This window comes from Nannobrachium achirus (assembly GCF_963921795.1).
Source record: "Nannobrachium achirus genome assembly, chromosome: 8".
In the NCBI taxonomy this organism is placed as follows: Eukaryota; Metazoa; Chordata; class Actinopteri; order Myctophiformes; family Myctophidae; genus Nannobrachium; species Nannobrachium achirus.
Genome location: NC_137817.1, coordinates 48,255,019 through 48,280,504, shown reverse-complemented (window position 1 = coordinate 48,280,504; position 25,486 = coordinate 48,255,019). Strand labels below are relative to the sequence as shown.

Sequence of the window (25,486 nt, the reverse complement as noted above, 5' to 3'; positions counted from 1 at the left end):
GCACGGGACGGATGGAAGTGGAATCCATCATTATTAATGGAATCCCTGGCCTGTAAAATGGGCGTGTTGTTTTTTACCCTCGTCAGTAACTTACAACCGAGGAGAACCGAGTCGTCATTCATTACTCGGCCTCCGCTCTCCCTCTCTCAACTCAATCTGCCCATGTTTACTGATGAAGCGTGCGCGCGCATGTGTACGCACGCACGCTCGCTTACTGACATTTTAAAAGGACACGAACGAACACATGCTGTAGGTAAGCAGTCTCACTAACTCATTCCCAACCACTTTGTGTGTGTGTGTGTGTGTGTGTGTGTGTGTGTGTGTGTGTGTGTGTGTGTGTGTGTGTGTGTGTGTGTGTGTGTGTGTGTGCGTGTGTGTGTGTAGGAATGCGGAAGGCCGACCGTCAACAGCTACCAGTCACATGAGAAGTCTTATCCTTCAGTAAACATTTAATTAGTGAGAGAGAGAGAGAGAGAGAGAGAGAGAGAGAGAGAGAGAGAGAGAGGGGGAGAGAGAGAGAGAGAGAGAGAGATTATGTCACACCAGCATCCATATTCTGGGGGGGGGGGGGGGGTACATGAACCAAAATCAGCAGATCTACAAGTTCACAACGTGTCACATTTTGGCAGCATGTTGTGGGCTTGTAGATTGGCCATTTTTGGGGGAGAAGAGGTTTTAGTGTAGACGGTCCAGGTACAGTCTAGAGCAGTGGTTCTCAAAGTAGATTCCGGGGACTCTGTAATAGTCCAAAGTGAAGAGCTATCACCTCACCGCAGTGTCGTTTTCTAGCTATCACCTAAAATGTTTAACAAAGCCTAGGTGATAGCTAGAAAACTACACAGCAGTCAGGTGATAGCTCTTCACCTTGGACCATGATAGAGGCTTTACAAGTCTGTAACTCTGAGAGTGTACAAATGGAACCAAATGAACCCGCTGTACACTGTCAGGGTTAAGGGGAAGACCTTGAATTTGAAAGTTTGAGAAACACTGTTGCTACAGTGCATTTGGATGAGTCTAGAGAGGAGTTGCATGTGTTTAAGGACTGAGTCTAGAGAGTTTCATGTGTTTAAGGAGGACTGAGTCTATAGAGAGTTTCATGTGTTTAAAGACTGAGTCTAGAGAGTTTCATGTGTTTAAAGACTGAGTCTAGAGAGTTTCATGTGTTTAAAGACTGAGTCTAGAGAGTTTCATGTGTTTAAAGACTGAGTCTAGAGAGTTTCATGTGTTTAAGGAAATGAATGGGAGAAAACACACGAGCGCAGGGACAGATAAGAAACTGTGTGCGAGGTGGACACGGAGAGAGAGAGAGAGAGAGAGAGAGAGAGAGAGGGAAAGAGGGAGAGAGAGAGAAAGAGGGTAAAATAAAAATCAATCATTTCGTTAAGCTATACCCTGTGTTTGTGTGTGTGTGTGTGTGTGTGTGTGTGTGTGTGTGTGTGTGTGTGTGTGCGTGCGTGCGTGCGTGCGTGCGTGCGTGCGTGCGTGCGTGCGTGTGACTCAACAGCGCCACTTGGTCACCCAAGGCCTGCCACTTGTCACCCAGCGGTATTGCAGCTCATGCTACGTACAAACATACAGACAAACATAGTAACATACATACACACACACACACACACACACACACACACACGCAGTCACGCTTTGTAGAAGGTGTGACCATTGCTCATAAAGAAGTGAATCATGCATCCTGTTATACAGGATGGTTCTCGGCCCGCTTCCTCTAATTGGCAAAATCTAGCCGAAATCTGGGCCTGTGTCCAACCTGGAACCTGAAACTACTGTGGGCCACATTCCAAACTGAAATATCCCCCCCCCCCCCCCCCCATCCTTTTTCCTTGCCTCCATCATTTACACTCGTTTGCGTTGGCTGCCATTCGGGGAGCTGTAAATTTGTTCGGATAAATAAACTGGAGGTTGAGTGAGTGGGAGGGGAACGTTGACATATGCCCTTGCCTGGCGGGACGCCTGGCCTGGCCCGGCCGCTTGACTCCGGACAAGGTGCCACGGGCAGGAGATAAGGGAGTAGAGTTTCAGTTTGGAAGGCGTCCAAAATGTCTCCTTCGATTCCTGGATGCTTTAGTTTTCTTAACGGTAGACGTGGACTTTTAGACGGTGCTGAGATATGAGTCTGGGTCTTATTATTCCTTGCACGCACGTGCACGCGCACACACAGACACCGCCTAAAAATCTTCCTTCAAACATTTAAAGATTATTTCACGGTCTGCACTCCGCCCACGAGTACACACAGTAAAGTCCTGGGAGTTAGTTTAACTGGGAGAGCGTACAAATGGAACCAAATGGACCCCGGCGTCCAGAGTTCACTTGCAGTGTGTTGTGAAAGGTTAAGTAGCTCGCCCACAAAACCAATGCGATTGGATATGGGCCATTCATTCCATAACGGTATTACCAAGTGCTCTTACTCACCCATACAGTACTATACCTTACATGCACTGTTCAAGGTCTGCGGCAGAGCTGTGTGTACCGGTATGTGTGTGTGTGTGTGTGTGTGTGTGTGTGTGTACTCACGATATGTTTCACAGAGTAGTTCATGATGATGTAATCTTTCCCGATCTGCAGCCAGGAGCGGAGAGTGATTACATCACGGTTGCGGAGGGGCTTTGGACACTTCCCTGTGGCACAGAGGGATCAAACACATAAAAAAAAAATCAGTTCTTTGGTCAAGAAAAACTTTTCTTTTTTACAGTTAGGGATACAATTATGAAAATATTTGGGTTGGGGTTAGGGCTAGTCATTTAAATGGTAAATGGTAAATGGTGCATTTACATAGAGCTCTTATCCAAAGCGCTTTACATAGATTGTGCATTACATTCACACACCGATGGCGGAGGAAAGCTGATGCAAGGCACCATAACCTGCACATTAGCAATTAGGGGTTCAGTGTCTTGCTCAAGGACACTTCGACGTTAACTCTGGGGGAGCCCGGTATCCAACTGGGAACCTTGCAGGATATTTCACTTTCAAAAAAACTTTTGGTAATTTTATAGTCTAATCAGGCTTTTATGAACACCCTGTTTTTTCGATAACTCTTTCATTTTATTTGGAATAATTTTGGGAAAATTGAAAAAGTTTAATACAATAAAAATAAATTAAAAAGGTCATGCTCACGACCTGCTCACGTATTAGGAGGGTAGTATGAGTCACCAGAAAAAATAATGGGTGTTATTAATGAATTTATCATGGTTAAAATGGAGTTTGGCCCAAGGCCTGGAGGGCCTGATAACATTTACATCAAATATCTAAACATTGAATCAAGCAACTTAAAATCTGTCCAGGGTGTTCATAAAAGCCTGATTAGACTATAAAATGACCAAAAGTTTTCTCGAAAGTGAAATATCCCTTTAAGTAAAAGTATCAATACTGCAATGTAGATTTACATAAAAAGAGTTACAAGCAAAAGTCAGGAATTGAAAATGTACTCGAGTAAAAGTATGAAAGCGTTGGCATGTACTTAAAGTACCAAAAGTAAAAGTACAAAATGTTTCAAAATAGGCGATCTACAAACTCACGTGTCGCAGTATATTTTTAAATAGCCATGGTATAAAATAGGGCTAAAGTGGTTTATATGTTTTATAATATTATAATTTATATCTGCAAAGTAACTAGTAAGTAATTAAAGTTTTCCAATAAATGTAGTGGAGTAAAAGTACAATAAAGGGATAAAAAAAGAAAAGAAAAAGAAGATAAAAGTACAAGTAAAAGTATAGAAAATTGCAAATACTCAAGTAAATTACAAATACCTCAAAACTGTACTTAAGGACACTAATTAAGTTAAGTAAATGTACTTAGTTACTTTACACCACTGCCACCCGGCCGCTCTACCCCTACCCCTTTTATGCTTAAAAAATTGTAGATCTACACTTGTAGATCAGCTATTTTTTGGAGCGGTGAAAGCGCTCCCAATAGACAGGTATGTCCGTGGGTATGTGGGTGGGTGGCTGGCTGGGTGGCTGGGTGGCCGTGTCCGTAGCCTGGCAATACCTTGAGTGGCCACACACAACACACTAGTTAAAGGAGGGGCGCTGTTTTGTGCAGGCCAGGCACACTCACCACTCACTCACAGGCACAGTTTACTCACTCACTCACTCACTCACTCACATAGGGTACAGCTGCTCAAATTCACCGCTCCACTTCGAACCGAGGTTTGATTTTTAAAGAAATATTCAAGTCTTTGAATATTTTTGACCCAATTCTAGAAATGTCTTCTAAGTAAGCAATTTACCCCGAGTGAGAGGACATTATGCTCTGATAATGTCCTGTGTGAGGGGGTGATCGGACGAGGCGAAGCCGAGTCCGATAACACCCTCACACAGGACATTATCAGAGCATAATGTCCGACCCCGAGTGGTAAATAGCTTTTCTACCACTTTTTCCCTTATACATGAAAGAAAACACATAGTTGTAACTTGCAAGGATCTTAAGTTACAATCATTATTGCCTATAAAACTTCCGCGAGACAGCAGATAGTTCCACCAACAACATCTTCTACTCACCAACAGATGGCGCCAACTCCATACTAATCCATGCGTCTAGCTTACAGCTAAGCTAACGTCAGTTAGAAGTACCGTTCCGGCCGTAAATAGAGGCTGTTCGCTTCCAGAAAGGCATAGGTTCAGAGAAAAGGGGCTTTAAAGTTGGCGGATTGCATTGGATCCAAATAAATCGGCGACTATAGCATGCACGTTAGTAAACATAGGACCGTTGCCACGGTCATTTGTTGGTTGGGGGAAAGGTGTTCCGACTACCTCCTGAAGTCCCCGGATGTACACTGAGGCGCATTGATCTCGGACAAGTCCTCACACAACTTTGCGGCAGTTGTTCTGTCATAACCTCCGGAATTTAGCCAATCAGAATCCAGTATTTGAACACGTGACTCGAAAAAGTGGTAGAAATCCTTCTTCTAAATCAGTGGTTCTCAAACTTTTTTCATGTCAAGGACCCCCAAAATGACATGTATTTGGCCACGGACCCCCATCTCAAAATATGTTGTTCCAGGGACCACCCAGAAGCAAATATTTGAGTTACAAATGTTCGCTTTTTTTACATTAAAAGACTTGCAAAAAAGTAAGAAAATCTATATTTTTCAAAAATAACAGATCTAGTGCTGTGAGCTTGTATATCTGCAATTTTTGAGCGGTGGTCACACCGTCTCCATAGCGTGGCCGTGTGTGTATCCGTGTGTGTGTGTGTGTGTGTGTGTGTGTGTGTGTGTGTGTGTGTGTGTGTCTGTCTGTCTGTATGTAGCCTGTGGTGTATGTAGCCTGCTATACCTTTTTTGACCACACATGTTAAGGGAGGGGCGCTGTTGTTCAGGCCAGGCCAGGCACACTCACACTCACATTCACACACACAAATACACACACACACACGCACGCACACACACACAGCCTCCACCGCTCAGTTCACACAAGTGTGATTTTTTCAATAGCTAAAGCATTAAATAATGCTAGGACTAAATGGGTTCATTAACGTGCGGATATTCTTCTTCAACCTTAATGTCTATATCGTGTACAGCAGGGGTCAGCAAGCTTTTTGAAATGAAGTGCCATGTTTTTATTTTCTAAATAGTCAGTGTGCCATGTCAACATTCATTTTAATGACACCACATCAAAATTCGGACATATTTTGATTGTCAGGACATTATTATAACGATCATTAGACTCAAGAGAGCAATAACCTACCAATCTCCCCAAATCCCTCCCCAGTCAAAATTCTGAATTTTAATGAATGTAGAATGTCATGTCCAGGATGTAATTTGCTGCAAATTAGGTGACTTTCGTTTAAAACAATATGAGTGCCAATGACGTCTCATGACGTCTTTTTTCAATTGGCCCTGGGTGCCAATGACGTCTTTGACGTCTTTTGATCAAAGGCTATAAAAAAATAAAATAAAATAAAACATTTTTTTTCTTTTTTAAGATGTCAAAATGACCTGAGATCAGAGAGATGCTTTTCTCGGTTTGTGTGTTGGCTCCCTCGTTTAGCTGATTGAGAAAATGTGTGTTCATTCTAGTGGATGGACCCTTTTTGGAGCGGTGAAAGCGCTCCCAATAGACAGGTATGTCCGTGGGTATGTCCGTGGCTGGGTGGCTGGGTGGGTGGCTGGCTGGCTGGCTGGCTGGCCGTGTCCGTAGCCTGGCAATACCTTGAGTGGCCACACACAACACACTAGTTAAAGGAGGGGCGCTGTTTTGTGCAGGCCAGGCACACTCACCACTCACTCACAGGCACAGTTTACAGTTTACAGTTTAGGCATTTAGCAACACACACAGGGTATAGCTGCTCAGATTCACCGCTCCACTTCGAACCGAGGTTTGATTTTTTGATTCAAACAGCTCTATCTATTTTTTTTTTCATTGCATAGTAAAGAAAAACATACAAAATCCTGGCACAAATACCTTGGGGCCATTTTGGCCCTTGGCACAGTTAAAATATAATTCCTCTCTCTCACACTTCTGCCAGTGTGCCAGTGATCACACTCCCCTGTGCCAATGGCACCCGTGCCTAAGGTTGCCTACCCCTGGTGTAGAGTACAGTATATACCAACCGCTGTGCTCAAGCACCTTATGTCTAACCCCCATGTACAAACTGTACCGGACGGATATGCCATAGGTAAATATGTAGATAGCTAATCTATTTGTGTATGATCTTTGCAAAGGGAATATTTGCACATCCACTTAGCTCAGAAGCAGACCTATGCGTTTGCCTGCCTGTGTGTCTCAAATGACCGCCAATGAGGAAATATCCCGCACTGACTCTGCTCTGGCTCAGCAGCTTCAGGTTCGCTCAAACCTTGACTGTTTCCGTGTCTCTGGACCTGGTGTGTCGAAACATTTAAAGGAGTAGTTTCAACCCCAAACTGACTTTTTAATCTATTGATTACTCACGCCATGGAGACTTGAGTTCAATGATATATTTTTTTTTGTATTTGTCGCATTCCTAAGACAACAATTTGATTATATTAAATTTGCCCCCATTGATTCCGGATGGGATGATTCTGGATTGGTCCGAATTGTCCGAATGGGGACCCAAATGAATTTGGGTCCCCATCCGGAATCAATGGGGGTACATTTATTGTAATCAAATTGAGATACGAGTTATAGGTGAGACAACATTTACGTTCACAGAAAAAAGCGTGAGAGCGTTTTCTACGGTCCACATTTCACAGCATGCCTGCCTATCGCTCGCTCGCTGGCATCTAACCCAACACGCTCTTGGAGGTGTGCGTGGAGGAATACAAGTTAGACGGGTCCTGCCAGATAGTCAAATACGTCTTATATAATTATATGCAATGTAATCATTGAGCCGTTATTTGAACGGTATTAGCACAGCCAGGAAAAAAAAATTTCTTTTGGAGTGCGTCTAGGAACCGATATATGGCACCGAAATTAAATTATTTGTATGGGACAATTTTGGTCCACTCCCTTGTCACTTCCCACCTGGACTATTGTAATTCCCTCCTAGGGCTGTCACAATTATTACATAATCGTCTAATTGTGATTATTTGACATTATCGCAATTATTTTGTCATAATCGTGAATGTTGAAAAATGTCAGAAATAGTGGAAATAGCAGATCTACAAGCTCAGTGAGCTTGTAGATCGCCTATTTCCACTATCAATGTTCTTTTTTAAGCATAAAGTTGTCAAATATGTCAGTAATTTCTTTGTATATTTAGGTTATGTGTCATATCTGCCATGTGCAACTTCAAAGCCTAAAAGCCAAACAGAGATGTAATTGTCAACGACAAATACACAATTAAATCGTTAATCGCAATTATTTGAGTGACAAATAATCGTCAAGTAAAATGTCATAATCGTGACAGCCCTAGTTTTGAATCAACTCCATTGGCTTCCCATCAAACAACGCATTGACTATAACATTACCTTCAAGGCCATCCATAACCTCGCCCCTCCATACCTGTCTGACCTCATCGATACCCGGTACCCGCCATTTCTTTATCGGTTCCTGCTTGGAACCGAATTTCAGCACCCATCCCTACTGTCCAGCCTTGCTGAATGACAGTCAGCCCCTGACAACACTGGCCACCTATCACACTGTTACAAAACCTGTATATCCACACATTTTGAGGCTAAACACGATAATGACATAACCTACCATGCATGTTTAAATCATGGATGCTTTAGTTTACATTATTCCCCAATTCTTTTTTAAGACTTAGGAAACAAATGCCTATTTAACATTGAGCTGACAACAATGTTTAGCTGCCCACTGGACCTGTATCTGTCTGGGGGTACAGGGGGCTTCCACATAGTGGAAGTGGCCAAACACAAAATACACCACTAACAAATGACTAAACATCGGCTTGGCTTCATAGATCATTCCAAAATGTACAAAGTGCATCTCAGATGCCTGCCTGTACAGTATAATCTGACATGGATGACTCTGAACACATCCATGACATCAGATAAGACACATCACACATACCAGACATTCTTATAATACCTACTGTATCCTGTTAGACTTAGAGGCATCTCAGGATACTGCAGCTAAGGTCTATGTGTGTGTACAGTATGTGTAGTGTAGGGCTGTCACGATTTACATGAGGATTAATTGTCACTCAAATAATTGCGATTAACGATTTCATTGTGTTTTTGTCGATGACAATTACATTTCTGTTTTTGACATGGACACGATCGTGGCTTCCGGGGCTCTTCAAAATAAAGCGCAGTAAATGGTGGCACTCTGTATCCAAATAATTAAAAAAATTATTGCGACCGTAGGTCGCATTTACTATCAAACCCTGCACAAAGTGTAAGTCCGTCCGTCAGTCCGTCCGTCAGTCAGTCTGTCTGTCACACCTCACACTCTTGCCCTGCTCATATCTCCGCAACCGTTGCCCCGATCCATGCCAAATTTTGCACACACCTTCCTTACCTGCCAAACTACAACCTCCAAGGACCCCCGGAGCTCCAGGGACCCCCAGGTCCCTGGGGGACCCCCAGATGTAAAAAATGACCAAATGTGCTAAACTGACCAAATGACCACCCCCACGGGGCAGCTCACGGGGAATTCCCGGGGACCACCCACTCCTGGTGCTCCAGAACGGATGCAAAAGTGGTGGCGCCCCCAGTGGAGGACCCCCTACACTGCAGCTCACATAAAATGCCGTAACTCCGGCTAGGAGCGACCGGGACAGCCGGGGCCGGTACCTATTCGTCCGCCTTGCCGGCGCGGAGACCCCACCCCTCATTTCTCACATGGCCCTCTTCTAGCGCCACCATGAGGCCGATTCTTGCAAAACACATTTTTGGACACTGCTCCTACAATTTTTGCCCTAAAATCACGCAAATCGGTACACAGTATGTCTACACTCATCCCATCAACATGAATCTCTCCCATATAGCGCCACCTCCAGGCCGATTTTTAAAAACACATTTTTGGACACTGCTCCTACAGATTTTGCCCTAAAATCACGAAAATCACTACACAGTATGTCTACACTCATGTCATCAACATGGATCAGGAAGATTTTGGCAAAACACATTTTTGCCCTATTTGTGGAGATAAGTGACCTACGGTCGCTTATCTCCCGATTAGGGAGTGTTACTGCTGTCTGTTACCCTGGTGCCTATTATCAAAGACAAAGCTGGCAAGGTTGGGAGCTTGGACAATTACAGACCTATTGCTCTTGCTAGTGTAATGTCCAAGGTCCTTGAAAGAGTTTTATTAGATCGACTTTCTTCTTTTTTTGATACTACTGACAATCAGTATGGGTTTAAGGCAAAACATGGTACTGATCTCTGTGTGTATGCTCTGAAAGAAGTCATTGAAAAATATAAAAGTCAGAATTCCTCTGTTCTAGTGGGGTTGGTTGACGCGTCTCGGGCCTTTGACAGAGTCAATCATCATAAACTGTTTTTAAAGCTTAAAGAAAAGGGTGTTCCTGATAGCATAATTTGCATCTTGTCATACTGGTATGCTAACCAGAGTATGCAGGTCAGATGGGGTAGTGGGGTCTCTGCTCCCTTCTCTGTTAGCAATGGCGTCCGCCAGGGGGGATTAATTTCGCCAGCCCTGTTCAATTTATATATGAACGATCTCTCTGTGTCTTTAAATAAGTGTAAAACAGGTTGTAAGATTGGGGACACCCTAATTAATCATTTTATGTACGCGGATGACCTGGCAGTAATATCTCCCAGTAGTGCTGGGTTTCAACAGTTGCTCGATGTTTGTACAGCGTATGGTTTATCTTTTGATGTCAAATATAACGCTAAGAAGAGTGTTGTCATGACCTGTAGGACGAGGGATGATAAAAATCTTTCCTTTCCATCTTTCTACCTGGCAGGCCAAGTGTTACCTGTATGTAGCAAAGCCAAGTACTTGGGACATGTCATAAATGACCAGTTGACGGATGATGATGATCTGTATAGGCAGCGACGAGCATTATATGCTCAAGCTAACATGTTGGGGAGGAAATTTCATTTCTGCTCTGTTAATGTGAAAGCTAACCTCTTTAGAGCATATTGTACTCCTTTGTATACCGCCCCCCTGTGGGTTAAGTTCAAGAAGACAAGCATGCATAAACTTCAGGTTGCCTATAATGACTGTTTACGTATACTTCTGAGAAAACCTAGGTGGAGCAGTGCTAGTGAGCTGTTCTGTAACCTGGGTATAAGCACTTTTCAAGCTCTTCGGAGGAATTTAATGTATAGATTTATGTGTCGTTTGAATGAGTCGCAAAACTCTATTATTGGGTTGTTGATCAACCCCTGCCTCAGTACTACCAGGTACCAGTCTCCTTTCTGGGAACACTGGTATGATTGTCTTGTGTATAGATGATGTTTTATTTATGATTCTGTACAGTTTTTAATTTTTTTTTTTTTTTTTTATGTGTTTTTATGTGTCTCGTTTTTAATGGACCCTGTGTCTTCTAAATAAAGTTGATTGATTACTGGTAATAAAAGTGTGTGTGTGTGTGTGTGTGTGTGTGTGTGTGCGTGCATGTGCGTCACTTACACGAGTAGTAGCCCACGTCTGCGTTGACGGTGAGCTTCCCGATGTCGAAGGTCTCGATGACGTTGGCGTCCCACTTGCGTCTGTACTCGGTGTCGTGCAGCACGTCGTACATGGACTCTGCTGACACGTCCTTGCACACCATCCGACACTAGAGGAGACGGAGAGACATTAATGGAGACATGACAGACACTGGAGGACACAGAGAGACATTAATGAAGACATGACAGACACTAGAGCAGTGGTTCTCTTCTCAACCTTTTCAGGCTGTGACCCCCAAAATAATCATATTTGAACTGGGGACCCCCCAACCTGATGAGCACTAAGAGTTGAGCCATTACATTTACATCATCACAGTTCTATTGTGAAAATAGCAGATCTACATGCTCACAACGTAGATCGGCTATTCTTTTGCAATTTCTGCCTCTAAAATTTGACAATTTGACCAATGTTTAATTTGGCATTTTAGAAGTATCAAAAAGTCCTTAAATGTGCAGATACCCTCTATACACGTAAACGTTATGTTGGTTTGTTTAGAGAGAAAACAATGTGGCACATTAAGTTAATCATCTGGGGACCTACCCACAGGTTGAGAACCACTGCACTAGAGGACACAGAGAGACATTAATGAAGACATGACAGACACTCAATTGAGTATGAGTTTCTTGTGGCGTTTATCGCTTTAGTTGACATTAAAGGGGAATACCACTATGTCATTAACTCAATCAGCGCCTTTCACGGGATGTCGCGTGAAAAGTAATAGAGTATCTATAGAGCCATTCACGCGATGTCGCGTGAAAAGTAATATATTACTGTAACGGCGAGTAAAAATACCTAGTACAATGGCCGACGCTCCGGAGACGAAATCCGCGCTGATTTGTCATCATCACGGCTCCACGAGCACACAATGGTCATCCCATAACATTGAGGTGGACGGCCGATCTCATCTTTAATGTCCATTATCTCAAAACTACACTTTAGAAGCTAGGATGGAGGCAGATGCTCGCTTATTTTACACAGTTATAAAAGCTCCCGGTCGGCCATTACACAACTCCACGTGGACACGCATCGGTTCCGGCGCACGATCCGATGACGTCAGACCGGAAGTACTTCCGGTCTAGACTTCTGGCCTTCAAAATAAGACAGCGGCCGTTAATGGGGCCGGGAGGGGGCACTCTGGACCCCCTAATCCGTTAATGTCCTGGGCTCAGAATGAGTTAATATACCTTAGGAGTTGTTGTTGTACCTTAGAGTCGAGGAAAACGTTTTTGAATAATCCTGAATCCTGAATTTGAAGTCATCTCCCCAGTAATTCAACATTTTAGACACAAATTCTAATGACTTGGATGTAGAGTTGTGTTGTAAATTAAAGGAGCTATAGTCAACTTTTTCTTGAAAAACGGATGCTAAAATAAAAATAATGTTTCGAAAATATTTTATAAAAAAATAAGCTTCATATATGTGTTTCTATTCAAAAATGACCACAAAAAGCGTAAAATAATGATAAAATAATCATTTTGGCCATTGTCAGACCGACACTTTGTTTACATTCTAGTATATAGACTAGGATGTAAACAAAGTGTCGGCCCTACAATAAAAAAGTTGACTATAGCTCCTTTAAGTTTAATAGCAAAACCTGAGGTAAATGCACCTAAATTTAGTCTGTACTGTAGCAGCACACAAACAGGCCTCTGCACATGCCTGCGAGCCCGCGCGCATGCACACACACCCACACCCACACCCACACACACACACACACACACACACACACACACACACACACACACACACACACACACGCGCGCGCGCGCGCGCAAACGCAACAAACACATGTTCATTGTTCACACCCTGCAGCTCCAGGGTAATACCGTTACTACAGTTACAACAGCCTCAGGGGGAAAACAGCGTTAATTATAATGCAGAGGGAACGTGACGCAGAGAGAGAGAGAGAGAGAGAGAGAGAGAGAGAGAGAGAGAGAGAGAGAGAGGGGAGAGACAGAAGGAGTAGGGTCTTCCTGTCCCCTTTCCAGCATCTTGGACACTCTACTGTCAAATGGACTCGACAACTAGTGCTTTAGACTTTAAATTCTCTTCTGCGATTGCTTAGGTTGCACCAATGCACAATGTTTGTATTCTGTTCAGAAAAGGCTGGAAATGAACTGAACTGAACTGAACTGAAAGGAGGGAGAGACAAAGACATAAACTTTGTTAGTGTGCGTCAGCGAGACAGAAACCAAGTCCAAGACAGACAGACAGACTGACAGAGAGAGATAGAGAGAGAGAGAGAAACAGAAAGAAAGGGGAGATTGTGTGACCCAGATGATGCTCACTCATTACGCGTCAGTCCAAGATGGCTATCGTTTCATCTTCTCCTCGTTCCCCCCAGGGCCTCATTTACAAAGACCCTCGCTGACTTTTATGCCATATTTTTAGCTCCCCTGGCTGCACTCAATCGTGTATCATCAACTGCTGATGAAAACTTATATCCGTGCATGTCTCTGAGTAGGAAAACTAATCGCTGTTGTCGGGTGGAAACCCTGTACGTCCAAAACCGTTTGTTTTGTACTTATCATTTAAAGAATTATTTAAACTAGTGAAAATAGCCAGGTGTTGTGTGCTTGTAGATCTACAGTTTTCACTAGTTCTGTGCGATAGTCTTGTACGATGAAGCAGGGCTTTACTTTATTTTAAAAAGTACAAATTTGAAACTTGGAGATGCAACGTTTCTGACAGTGACAGTCAGAAACTGTTTCAAAGAACAAAACTGAAAATATTTCTGACATTAGAAGAAGACCACTACATGAAAGTTTCTGAAATGTGCAAATACAAACATGTTTATAGACTTCCTCAGTTTTTAATTTTGTTTTTTGCTGTCGTTTCTGTTACAATATACTTCTGTGTCATCCTATTTTAAGCCGGCATTGAGAATATGTTTTTCTACTGAAAAGCCAAAAATAAATGATAAATCATGAAAAATACATGCAGTATACAAACACTGGAAAGATCCTCCCTAAATCGAAGGTAAAAGAGCTTTTAACCTCTAATACTGGAGAAAACAAATCTGTCAGCTACAGCTGGATATCAATATGAAGAATAAACAAATCACTTTGTTTTCCTCCACAAATCACATATTTTGGCTCTGCCTTTGCTGTAAAAAAGTAGATACAGATAGTATATTATGCGCCAAAGGTCATAAATTAATCCCCTGCTTAAAATGGAGCTTGCCTCACGGTGACGTAGGAAGAGAAGATGGAGGGAACCATGGGATAACATCCATATTCTAGGGCAGGGGACTTCAACAGGGGGTCCGGGACCCCTAGGGGGTCCTCAGAGTTACTACAGGGGGTCCTCCAAATCTTCAAATCCTTTTTATATTAACAACTTGAACCCTAGTGTCCATATTCTGAGAACTGTAATCTTCAAATCCTTTTTATATTAACAACTTGAACCCTAGTGTCCATATTCTGAGAACTGTAGCCGAAAATAGCAGATCTACAAGCTCACAACGCCTCGCGCTGTAGATCGCTATTTTCGGCAAAGAGGTTTGGTGTAGAGGGGAAAAAGAGCAGACTAAGTACAGAGTAAAAGGTCAAGTTCATTAGGTAATGTCGGCTCAAGTGGTTAAATATCTGAAAACACAAATTGACATGAATCCAAAATACACTGATGATTGTGCTGTCAAACGATGAAACTAGATGGAATCTATGAAAAGGTTGTGGGGGTCCCTGCTTCATCTCTCTCTCAACTAAGGGGTCCGTGGCCTGAAAACGTTGAAGACCCCTGTTCTATAGGGGGAACATCAGCCACAAATAGCAGATCTACAGAGTACAAGCTCACAATGGGCCTGGGACTCAGGTCCGTTCGACTCAGGTTAAAGAGGTTAAGTAAGGGTTCATTTGGTTTCATTAACACTCGGGGCGTTGGCCGTGCGGCCTGTGAGTCATTGAACACTAACACTTAGCTCTTTGAATCCAAATGAACACTGAACTCTTGACACTATAAACTGCATCTCTGAATTTCAATAGATCGAAAGGAGCTTAATTGCAATGTTTAACTCCCTTCAAGACTTTAAAGGTGTATTCAGTGATAATGAAAGTGGCCGGGGGTCATCTTGTCCCTTACTGGCCTTACAGCGTGGAAATGTTTAGTTTTTTTATAGATTTTTTTCACACCATTATAATGTTCTCGTTTTGATCATTAGACCAAATCACTGAATATCGGTAGGCCTACATCTCCAGATTCAGGATATGTATGATACTGATTTACCACGAGACTGTGGCATTTTATGAGTTCAGTAGTTTACAATCTAGGCATTTAGCAGACGTTCTTAATTCAGAGCGACTGTGGTTCTCAAAACTTTTATTTTGACCATCATAACTAAACATCATAACATAACTACGCCCATACTCTACCCTGATTGGTCGAGGACTGGCTGGCCACCTCTGAAAACCAAATCTAGCTATGCTCGTAACACGGGCCATGGTGAAAGTCCTTATATGGTCAGCACACATTCTAGTGAGGAGAATGAATGGAAAATGTACCAATTATATTTGTATTTGAATGAAATACAATCACTGAATATACCTTTAAACTTTGCAACTTTGCACAGAACATGATGTAGAGCCAGGGGTCTGCAATTGTAACTGTAACTGCAAGTTGAAGAAGTAAGATAGATAGATTTAGACTCTGTTATAATGTTCCTATTTTGATCATAATACCCAATTACTGAATGTCAATTCTCCAGATTTTCCTCAGAAACACGGATTCACGACGGCACTGTGACACATAGTGGTTCTCAAACGTTTTATTTGGAAGGACCTCCTTTGGTTCCATTTATACACTGTACAGGGGCCTTTTCCACCAAAAGAAACTTGGTTCCAGAACCAGTGCCAGTTCAACTTTCTTGGAACCTTGGTTCGTTCTTGCGAACCGTTTCCACCAGGTTGAACCATGATTGAACCAGAGGAACCAAGGATTTTGTGGTTTCCCGTTCGGAACCAACTTTTACGGTTCGGAACCAACTCCGGTTCTCAGTGGAAAAGCACACCTCTGGTTCATCCCATAGGTGGGATAAAGAACCAGAACCGGTTCTTTGCTGGTGGAAAAGGCCCCTGTGTGTCAGAGTTACAGACCTTATGGTCATTCAGGGCTGTCTCTTTATGTGTTTCTGGAAATATTATTGTCCACTCATTTTGAACGTCCATGGCAAAATTTGAATTTTGACAAAAATGTCCACCACAGGACATCATGGCGATGACCCCTGCATGGAGCAAATCTTAATGCCTTTTGTGTGTGTGTGTGTGTGTGTGTGTGTGTGTGTGTGTGTGTGTGTGTATGTGTGTGTGTGTGTGTGTGTGTGTGTGTGTGTGTGTGTGTGTGTGTGTGTGTGTGTGTGTGTGTGTGTGTGTGTGTGTGAGAATTAATGCCCTAATTGATCACACTACAGTGTCACACAAAAGTAACAAAAGTAGCAGATATTCAAGGTCGAGCTTGAAGATCTGCTGCTTTTGATACTTTTGAATTTGAATCCTGAAAAGTAACAATTCTTTGGACATTTCGTTCCGACCAGTGGTGGAAAAACTACTCGCATGTTTTACTTAAAGGTATATTCAGTGATTGTATTTCATTCAAATAAAAATATAATTGGTACATTTTCCATTCATTCTCCTCACTGGAATGTGTGATGACCATATAAGGACTTCCACCATGGCCCGTGTTACGAGCATAGCTACATTCGATTTTCAGAGGTGGCCAGCCAGTCCTCGACCAATCAGGGTAGAGTATGGCCGTAGTTATGTTATGATGTTTAGTTATGATGGTCAAAATAAAAAAAATTGAGAACCACAGTCGCTCTGAATTAAGAACATCTGCTAAATGCCTAGATTGTAAACTACTGAACTCATAAAATGCCACAGTCTCGTAGTAAATCAGTATCATACATATCCTGAAGCTGGAGACATAGGCCTACCGATATTCAGTGCTATAAAAAACTAAACATTTCCACGTTGTAAGGCCAGTAAGGAACAAGATGAACCCCGGCCACTTTCATTATCACTGAATACACCTTTAAAGGTAGGGTAAGCGATTTCACTTAAGTTTCAGTTTTCATCTAGGTGACAGGCCTTACTCCAATCATGATCAAGTGGGGTCGGGCCTTGGTGCGCGTAAGGCCCGCCCCCACCACATGATTGCAGGAAGGCCCCACTCTATCCTGATTGGAGGAAAACTTGTCACCCAGCAGTTTTGGTGGAGGAGCTCCACCAAAACTGAAACAGCTTTTTTCTCCTCACAGGGTATAAGGCTGAAGTCCAAATATGGACCAAACACTCTATAGTAACAAGTACTATCAGAACATACCCGCTGATGCTGGCCTTCAAAGCAGCCAAAGGTATGGCACCTCCATAAAAGCTTGATCAGACCCTACAACCCCACCCGTTCACACAGATCAGCTAACACAGGGATGCTGACAGTCTGACAGAACCCTCGCAAAAACCCCAGGACAACGATCCACTCGTCCTAGACTCTTTGCCCTCCTGGCCCCCAAACTGTGGAATAAACTCCATGTTGCACTTAGAACAGCGGAATCACTCCCTAGCTTCCGCCGTGGTCTGAAGACTCACCTCTTCAGACTCCACTATTGCCCATGGCACTTAACATAGCACTTGCCTACGCTCAATGTAGCACTTTCCTACGCTCAATGACCATACATGTATTTTTTTAGATAGCATCTTTTCTTTCTAGTTCTTATAACGTTCTTTTTAATTGAATAGGTGCCTTTTCTACCTATGTTCTTCTTAGATTACTATTGCTGTGCATCTGATGTATTGATGTATTATCTTGCCTATTGTAAGTCGCTCTGGATTAAGAGCGTCTGCCAAATGTCTAACAACAATGCCTGCGTGCGTGCGTGCGTCCGTGCTCGTGTGCGTGCGTGCGTGCTCGCGTGCGTGTATGCGTGTGATTCTATTACAGACTAATTTGGCGAGCTGGGCAGACAGAGGGAGAGCAGTAAACAGGTGAAAGGGAGGTCAGAGTTTTTAAAAGACATGGAGACAGACAGATGGGCGGGCTGAGCTCACATCTGCGTGTGTACGTGCATTCTGTGTGCGTGCGTGTGTGCGTGTGTGTGTGTTAAACTAATTCAGAATAGAGGGAGAGGGAATAAATAGAATAAATTGAAGGGTGTTCGTTGGATCCAGTGGCAGGTCTCTCCCTCTGTGGTAACTTAGCCCAGGAGTCCCCAGACTGTTTGCAGGGATGTGTGTGTGCGTGTGTGTACAGTGTATGCGTGTGCATGCCTGAGTGCACACGTGCATTTGTGTGTGTGTGTGTGTGTGTGTGTGTGTGTGTGTTAAGCAGGGGTGGGGTGATGAGCGATGGCCTGCCATCTGACGTTTCGTCAATCCGCTGAAGTAAACAAATCCTCCCACGCACGCACAAACGCACGCACACACACACGCACACACACACACACACACACACATACGCGCACACAGGTAACACACACACACACACACACACACACACACACACACACACACACACACACACAGTCTCTGCAAATAGCATAGTGTACAATGAGGATGATGCAGATGATGCTGCTGACTGGGGTAACGATGCTGGTCGTTATCATAGCAGGTCATAATAAGCGTGATTACATCCCTGCATGTATGGAAGCCATCATGGTCTGTTACGACGGTATGAACGTCGCAACGCCAACGAGAAGAAGGATGGTGATTGGCACGCTAACGATAACGACCATCTCAAGACGTAGTATAAGTATAAAGTTGTCAAATACTAGAAGGTCGGCCGGCTACGCCGGCCTCCCCTCTAGGTCGTCGCGTTGCGTCTATAGGAGTAAATATTCGTCGAAAACAAATCCCTGAGGTACAGGGTGGCCACGATCTGATGGTTTTTTTGAGGAAAAAATGTTTTTTGAGAAAAAAAAATTTTTTTAGGAAAAAAGTGTTTTGAGAAAAAAAAAATTTTTTGAGAAAAAAAAGTTTTGAGAAAAACATTTTTTTTGAGAAAAACATTTTTTTTGTGAAAAAACATTTTTTTGAGAAAAAACATTTTTTTGAGAAAAAAAAATTTGAGAAAAAAAATTTTTGAGAAAAAAAAATGTTTCTCAAAAAAAAATGTTGAGAAAAAAAAATCTTTTTGAGAAAAAAAAAATTTTGAGAAAAAAATTTTTTAGAGAAAAAATTTTTTTTGAGAAAAAAACATTTGCCCCCCCCAAAGCATTTCCCCCCCCCCCAAAGTGTGCATTTGCCCCCCCCCAAAGTGTGCGTCTCTCTCTGTGCATTTGGCCCCCCCAAAGTGTGCGTCTCTCTCTGTGCATTTGCCCCCCCCCCAAAGTGTGCGTCTCTCTGTGCATTTGCCCCCCCCCAAAGTGTGTGTCTCTCTCTGTGCATTGCCCCCCCCCCCCCCCCCAAAGTGTGCATTTGGCCCCCCCCCCAAAATGTGCGTCTCTCTCTGTGCATTTGCCCCCCCCCCCCGCCAAAGTGTGCGTCTCTAGCCCTCCCTCTCTGTTGTAAATGTAATTCGATACACTGCCCTGCTCTCTCTCTCTCTCTCTCTCTCTCTCTCTCTCAGTGCCTGGCCTGGCTTAGGCTTCACCACTGAGGCTTCACCACTGTCCTGTGTCCTGTGTCCTGTGTCCGTTGCTTGAAGTGGGCTGCGGCTTTAAGCCAATTGTAAATATAAGATGTCAGTAATTTTTTTTGTATATTTAGGTTATGTGTCATGATTGCCATGTGCAGCTTCAAAGCCTAAAAGCCAAACAGAAATGTAATTATCAACGTCAAAAACACAATTAAATCGTTAATCACCAATTATTTGAGTGACAATTAATCGATTCGTCATGTAAAATGTCACATCGTGACAGCCCTACTTCCTCCCTTATATTCCTTCCTGTCCAACGAGGCCGAGAGAGCTCTGCCTTCTCTAATGGCCCTGTCTGTCTCTCTCTCCCTCTCTCTCCCTCTCCCTCTCCCTCTCCCTCTCTCTCTCTCTCTCTCTCTCTCTCTCTCTCTCTCTCTCTCTCTCTCTCTCTCTCTCTCTCTCTCTCTCTCTCTCTCTCAGTCTCTCTCTCAGTCTCTCTCTCTCTCTCAGGATTCAATGCCTCAGCATTTCTCATGTCAATGTTCTTTAGCCGTGCCTCTGCTCTAGCACCCAGGACAGACAGACACACACACACACACACATTTTTTAGCGAGGGTTCTGTCCTGCATCCCTGTGTTAACTGATCTGAGTGAACGGGTGGGGTTGTAGGGATTGATCAAGCTTTGGAGGTGCCATACATTCGGCTGCACACGTCGTTATATGGGGCTGTTAAGTATGACATCATTTTGTAGGCAGAGGAGAATTTCTGCCCCCAGTTTCCATGAATCTTTTTACTATTTTTACTATTTACACATTTTTATTCTCTTTGTTGTTGAAAGGAAAGTGTTAGAATTATACTTTAGTCGTTATTTTTGTCTCGGATCTGTTGAAATAGCGAGGGACAGAAAATGCTCTGGGGGCAGAGTTCTCCTCTGCCTACAAAATGATGTCATGGCTTAAAAGCCCCATTGTTCTTATTTTGATCATAACACCCAATTACTGAATGTCATGTCTCCAGGTTTTCGTCAGAATACACTGTGGGGCAAAGAACCGGTTCTGGTTCTTTCTCCCACTTATGGGATGAACCAGAGGTGAGCTTTTCCACCGAGAACCGGAGTTGGTTCCGAACGGGAACCACAAAATCCTTGGTTCCTCTGTTTCAATCATGGTTCAATCTGGTGGAAACGCAAGCCGGTTCGCAAGAACGAACCAAGGTTCCAAGAAAGTTGAACCGGCACTGGTTCTGGAACCAGTTCTTTGCCGGTGGAAAAGGCCCCACTGAATGTTTTATCTGCAATGCCAAGGACCCCCATAACTCTGAAAGTGTACAAATGGAACCAACACTCTCAGAGTTACAGAGTTATGGTGATTCAGGTCTCTTTATGTGTTTCTGGTAAATGTAATATTATTGTGTGCATATTTTGTATGTCCATGGCAAAAAAAAAATAGGCCTAATCATATCTGAACTGGGGTGGGGATTGAGGCATGACACAGCAAATAAACAAGCTACAGGCGACGCGTTGTAGATTGTTGTAGTTATTTCCGGCAGCGTAAGATATACTTTCATACGAAGATGTACAAATCTGGGTGCACATGTTCACTCACCACTCATGCATCCGCGAACTGAGCATCCATGCTTTTATTTTTACTATAAATAGAAGTATCTTTATCTATCGCTTCATTGCACACACACACACACGCACACGCACACGCACACACACACACACACACACACACACACACACACACACACACACACACACACACACACAAGATGTACTGTACATTGTTTCAAGGCATTCAACTGGGGGGGAATAGAATATTGAATGAAATCAACGTGTTCTTTTATGCCTTTATGCCTTTATGGACAGTAGACTGACAGGAAATGGGGAGAGAGGTGGGGAGTGACACGCAGCAAAGGCAGTTGGGATCTGGAATCGAACCAGCGACACGCTGTCAGGCTACACTGAGCCTATACTGTATGGGCTGGACCGGTAGGCCAGCGGGTGCCCGAAATCAGCCTGTTTTAACTGTCGTGTTATTTTATCCTAATGTCTCCTCGCTGTCTCTGTTTGTAGAGGGGGAAACACACCTGTCCTCTTTGAACACACACACACACACACACACACACACACACACACACACACACACACACACACACACACACACACACACACACACACACACACACACACACACACACACACACACACACACACACACACACACACACACACACACACACACACACACACACACACACAATACAGTGTCAGTCCCTCCTTGAGCACACATAAAATACACTCCAAGGGATTAGGCAAATAAGGACAACTTACTCAAGTTACACACACACACACACACACACACACACACACACACACACACACTCACAGACAGAGTTTTAATGTGCTAAGCAACGTACTGTACCTATCCAAGAACATTCCGTTGACTTATTACTACACACACACACACACACACTCACAGACAGAGTTTTAATGTGCTAAGCAACGTACTGTACCTATCCAAGAACATTCCGTTGACTTATTACTATATTCGTTTCCATAACTGCATATCTTTGGCTCTCTCCAAGCGGTATGAATTTACAGGTGATAAATGGATGACTTTCTCCACAAGCACTGGAGGGTGAGAACAACGCAGCTGCATAGCAGCGCGTCTGGAAGACACAGACATGGTCTACCTCTACCACAGTGGTCCTCAACCTTTTCAGGCCGCGACCCCCCAAAATAATCCTATTTGAACTGGGGACCACTCCACCCTGACAAGCCTCAAGTCCAAGTGGCTTGAGGCATTCAACAATTAGTTTGACTTGGTTCCACAGATAAATGCTGTGAAAATAGCAGATCTACAAGCTCACAACACAAGGTGTGTTGCCTCTTTGTTATCTATACTATAATTTTGCGAATGTCTGAGTGAGTGAGTGAGTGTTTGTCTGTCTGTCTCAGCGTTTCTCCTCAGTGGCTGGAGCAATTGATCTGAAATCGCATCACCATCAGCATATGAACACACCTGACATAACTGTGAAGCCCGTTTGTCACTTTCACAAATCGTATGCTGTATATTAGCATTTTTATGGTGTATCTATATCTATTTAGCCTACAGTACCTTTTGTGACCACACATGTTAAGGGAGGGGCGCTGTTGTTCAGGCCATGCACAATCACACACAAACCCACACACACACACACACGGGGGGGGGGGGGGGGGGGGGGGTGTGCAGGCAGGCGGGCGGGCGGGCGGGCGGGGGGGGGGTTCTGGCCCGGGTATTTCTTACATTGATGCTCCTACATATTAGCATGCAAGCACCAGTTAAAGTTACTTTCCATCCCTCATATACTGTGTGCACAGTGCACATCCCATAACCCACACACTGCACATCATTTCGGAGCTCATATCTTTGAACGGGTAAGGGCTAGTTATATATTATTTGACAATTTGGCTAATGTTTGACGGGTTTTTATGGTATAGTTTGTATAGACCAATTTCTCAGAGTGGATGGTGAAAAGGGGAGGGGATGATATTATGTTGTCATTATATTGGTGTATTTCAAATGGGCCTTTTCACTCAGAGGCTTTCAGATTTCAGGAAGTAACCAAAAATACACAGGGAAGATATTTGCATAACCTGGGGGTCTATTAGAGTAATGTTAACTCCATGGACACAATACATACATACAAAACTATGGCACCACCTCTTTAGGGTATTAAAGGAGTAGTTCACCCCCAAAATGACTTTTTTTCTATTGATTAGTCACGCCATGGAGACTAGAGTTCAATAATATTTTTTTGGTTTTTGTCGCATTCCTAAGACAATAATGTGATAACAATAAATTTACCCCCATTCGTTCCGGATGGGGACCCGTTTTGAAACGGGTCCCCATCCGGAATCAATGGGGGTAAATTTACTCGAATCAAATTTTTGTCATAGGAATGTGACAAAAACCAAATAAATATTATTGAACTCTACTCTCCATGGAGTGACAATCAATAGAAAAAAAGTCATTTTGGGGGTGAACTACTCCTAAGGTCTTAAAGGTCTTTATATGACTTCAGTCTTTAAGCCTATATATATACATATATATATATATATATATATATATATATATATATATATATACACACCCCCCCCCCCCCAGATGACTCTACCAAACCAGGAAAGCATTGACCACTTCAACCCAAATGGACCCAACAACAACAACCGAAGTTGTTCACCTGCTGGCCTGGGGTTGAAGTGGTTAAAATGGACACGCACTGTAAGGGTCCACTGTCGGAGTTGAATTAGCACTCAGGATTTTGCTGTGTGTAGCTGAGTCCTGGCTCAGTGCGCACCTGGAACTGAAGTGTACACACACACACACACGCGCACAGCCGCGCACGCGCACACATACAGCAAAATGCAGAAGGTACTGTAAAACTACCCGTGCCACATCACCCACACTGTAAAAGCCCTGAGTGGTAATGTGAGGTACAAATGGACCCCAGAGGTTGTTTAGTTTTTTTGTTTTACAGCGCAGCTGAATAATCACACGCCTTTCACATCCTGTTCCACACAGACAGACACACGTGCACGCACATTCATGCACATATACAGTACATGCGCACACGCACACGCACACGCACACACACACACACACACACACACACACACACACACACACACACACACACACACACACGCAAGCGCACACACGTGTGCACACGCACGCACAGCACATACACACACAAGTACTAATTATGCAGAAAGTCCTGTGTCAGGTTTCAAAAGGTATATATATATTTTTTTGAAAATAGCTTATAAGTATAAAATGAGGCTTAGTTGGTTAATGTATGTATAATCCAAATCTGCAAATTAACTAGTAACTAAAGCTGTCAAATAATTGTAGTGGGGTAAAAAAGTACAATATTTTTGTCTCTGAGATTTAGGCCTATAGTGGAGTATAAGTAGGCTATAAAGTATATAACAAAATAGAAATGCTTAAGTTAAGTAAATATATCAGAATTGTACTTAAGTATGGAGTAAATATACTTAGTTGTTTTACACCACTGAAAACTAAAATTAAGTGCACACAGACAAAACATCTTTTCACCCACTCTCCTTTTACACCCATAAAAACCTGTGACGTGACAATAAATAGTAATTGTATATCTTCTGCTAGAAACAGGCAGAGCAGGACTTCCACACCAATGAATATCAGCTGATGTCATCAAACAAACGGCCGCTTCGTGCCAGCTGCAGTTTCAGTGTCAGAGAAATGAGGAACTGGCTCATTTTCATGGTCTGTTAAGATTCTACACCAACACATGTGACAAAAGTGGGCCGTCAGCATGTGCAAGTGTAATTTAATTTAATCGTCGCTGTGGGGTGGAAACCTTGTATGTTCAAAAGCGTTACTTTTGGACATACACAACCTGTGTTCCAATGTAGTTATTATCTAATCACAAGCCCAGGGCTGAACTGGGACATAAATTCGGCCCTGGCATCTTGCCCCAGACCGGCCAACACCACCACCAACCGGCGCGAACCGAAAGTCGACGATCTACAAGTCTTGTATCAGCTGTTATATGTTTGGGTGGGACTAGGCTGGGCTAGCTCTGGTCCATAGCGTTAGAGGAGCGTTCACCCTAATGCTATGTTTCTCTACCTCTGCTGCAGCTTAGCAAAACCGTAAAGCCCTCTTGTCTGGTCCAAAAATAACAAAAACTGTTTCGCTACACACCAAACCAAAGGTATCTGTGGCGGGTTGAAAGCTTACTCTACTTAGTGGACGCACTCTGGGCCCCCACCAAAGCCAGTATGCCAATCATGGGATGTCTCTCTGCTCTGTCTCTCTGCTCTCACAACGCGTCGCGATGCGATGCGATGCGACACGTT

At 43.4% G+C, this 25,486-nt stretch overlaps 1 protein-coding gene across 1 annotated transcript in view; it reads right to left on the bottom strand.

The window, feature by feature from the left end:
• Window positions 1–25,486, bottom strand: part of stard10 (StAR related lipid transfer domain containing 10) — a 59,833-nt gene that overhangs the window by 21,993 nt on the left and 12,354 nt on the right. Inside the window, exons 2-3 of the mRNA XM_080730854.1 lie at window positions 10,998–11,145; window positions 2,527–2,630 (exon numbers count right to left, since the gene is read on the bottom strand). Coding sequence (XP_080586980.1) covers window positions 2,527–2,630; window positions 10,998–11,145 — 252 coding nt within the window. The remainder of the gene's footprint in view (window positions 1–2,526; window positions 2,631–10,997; window positions 11,146–25,486) is intronic.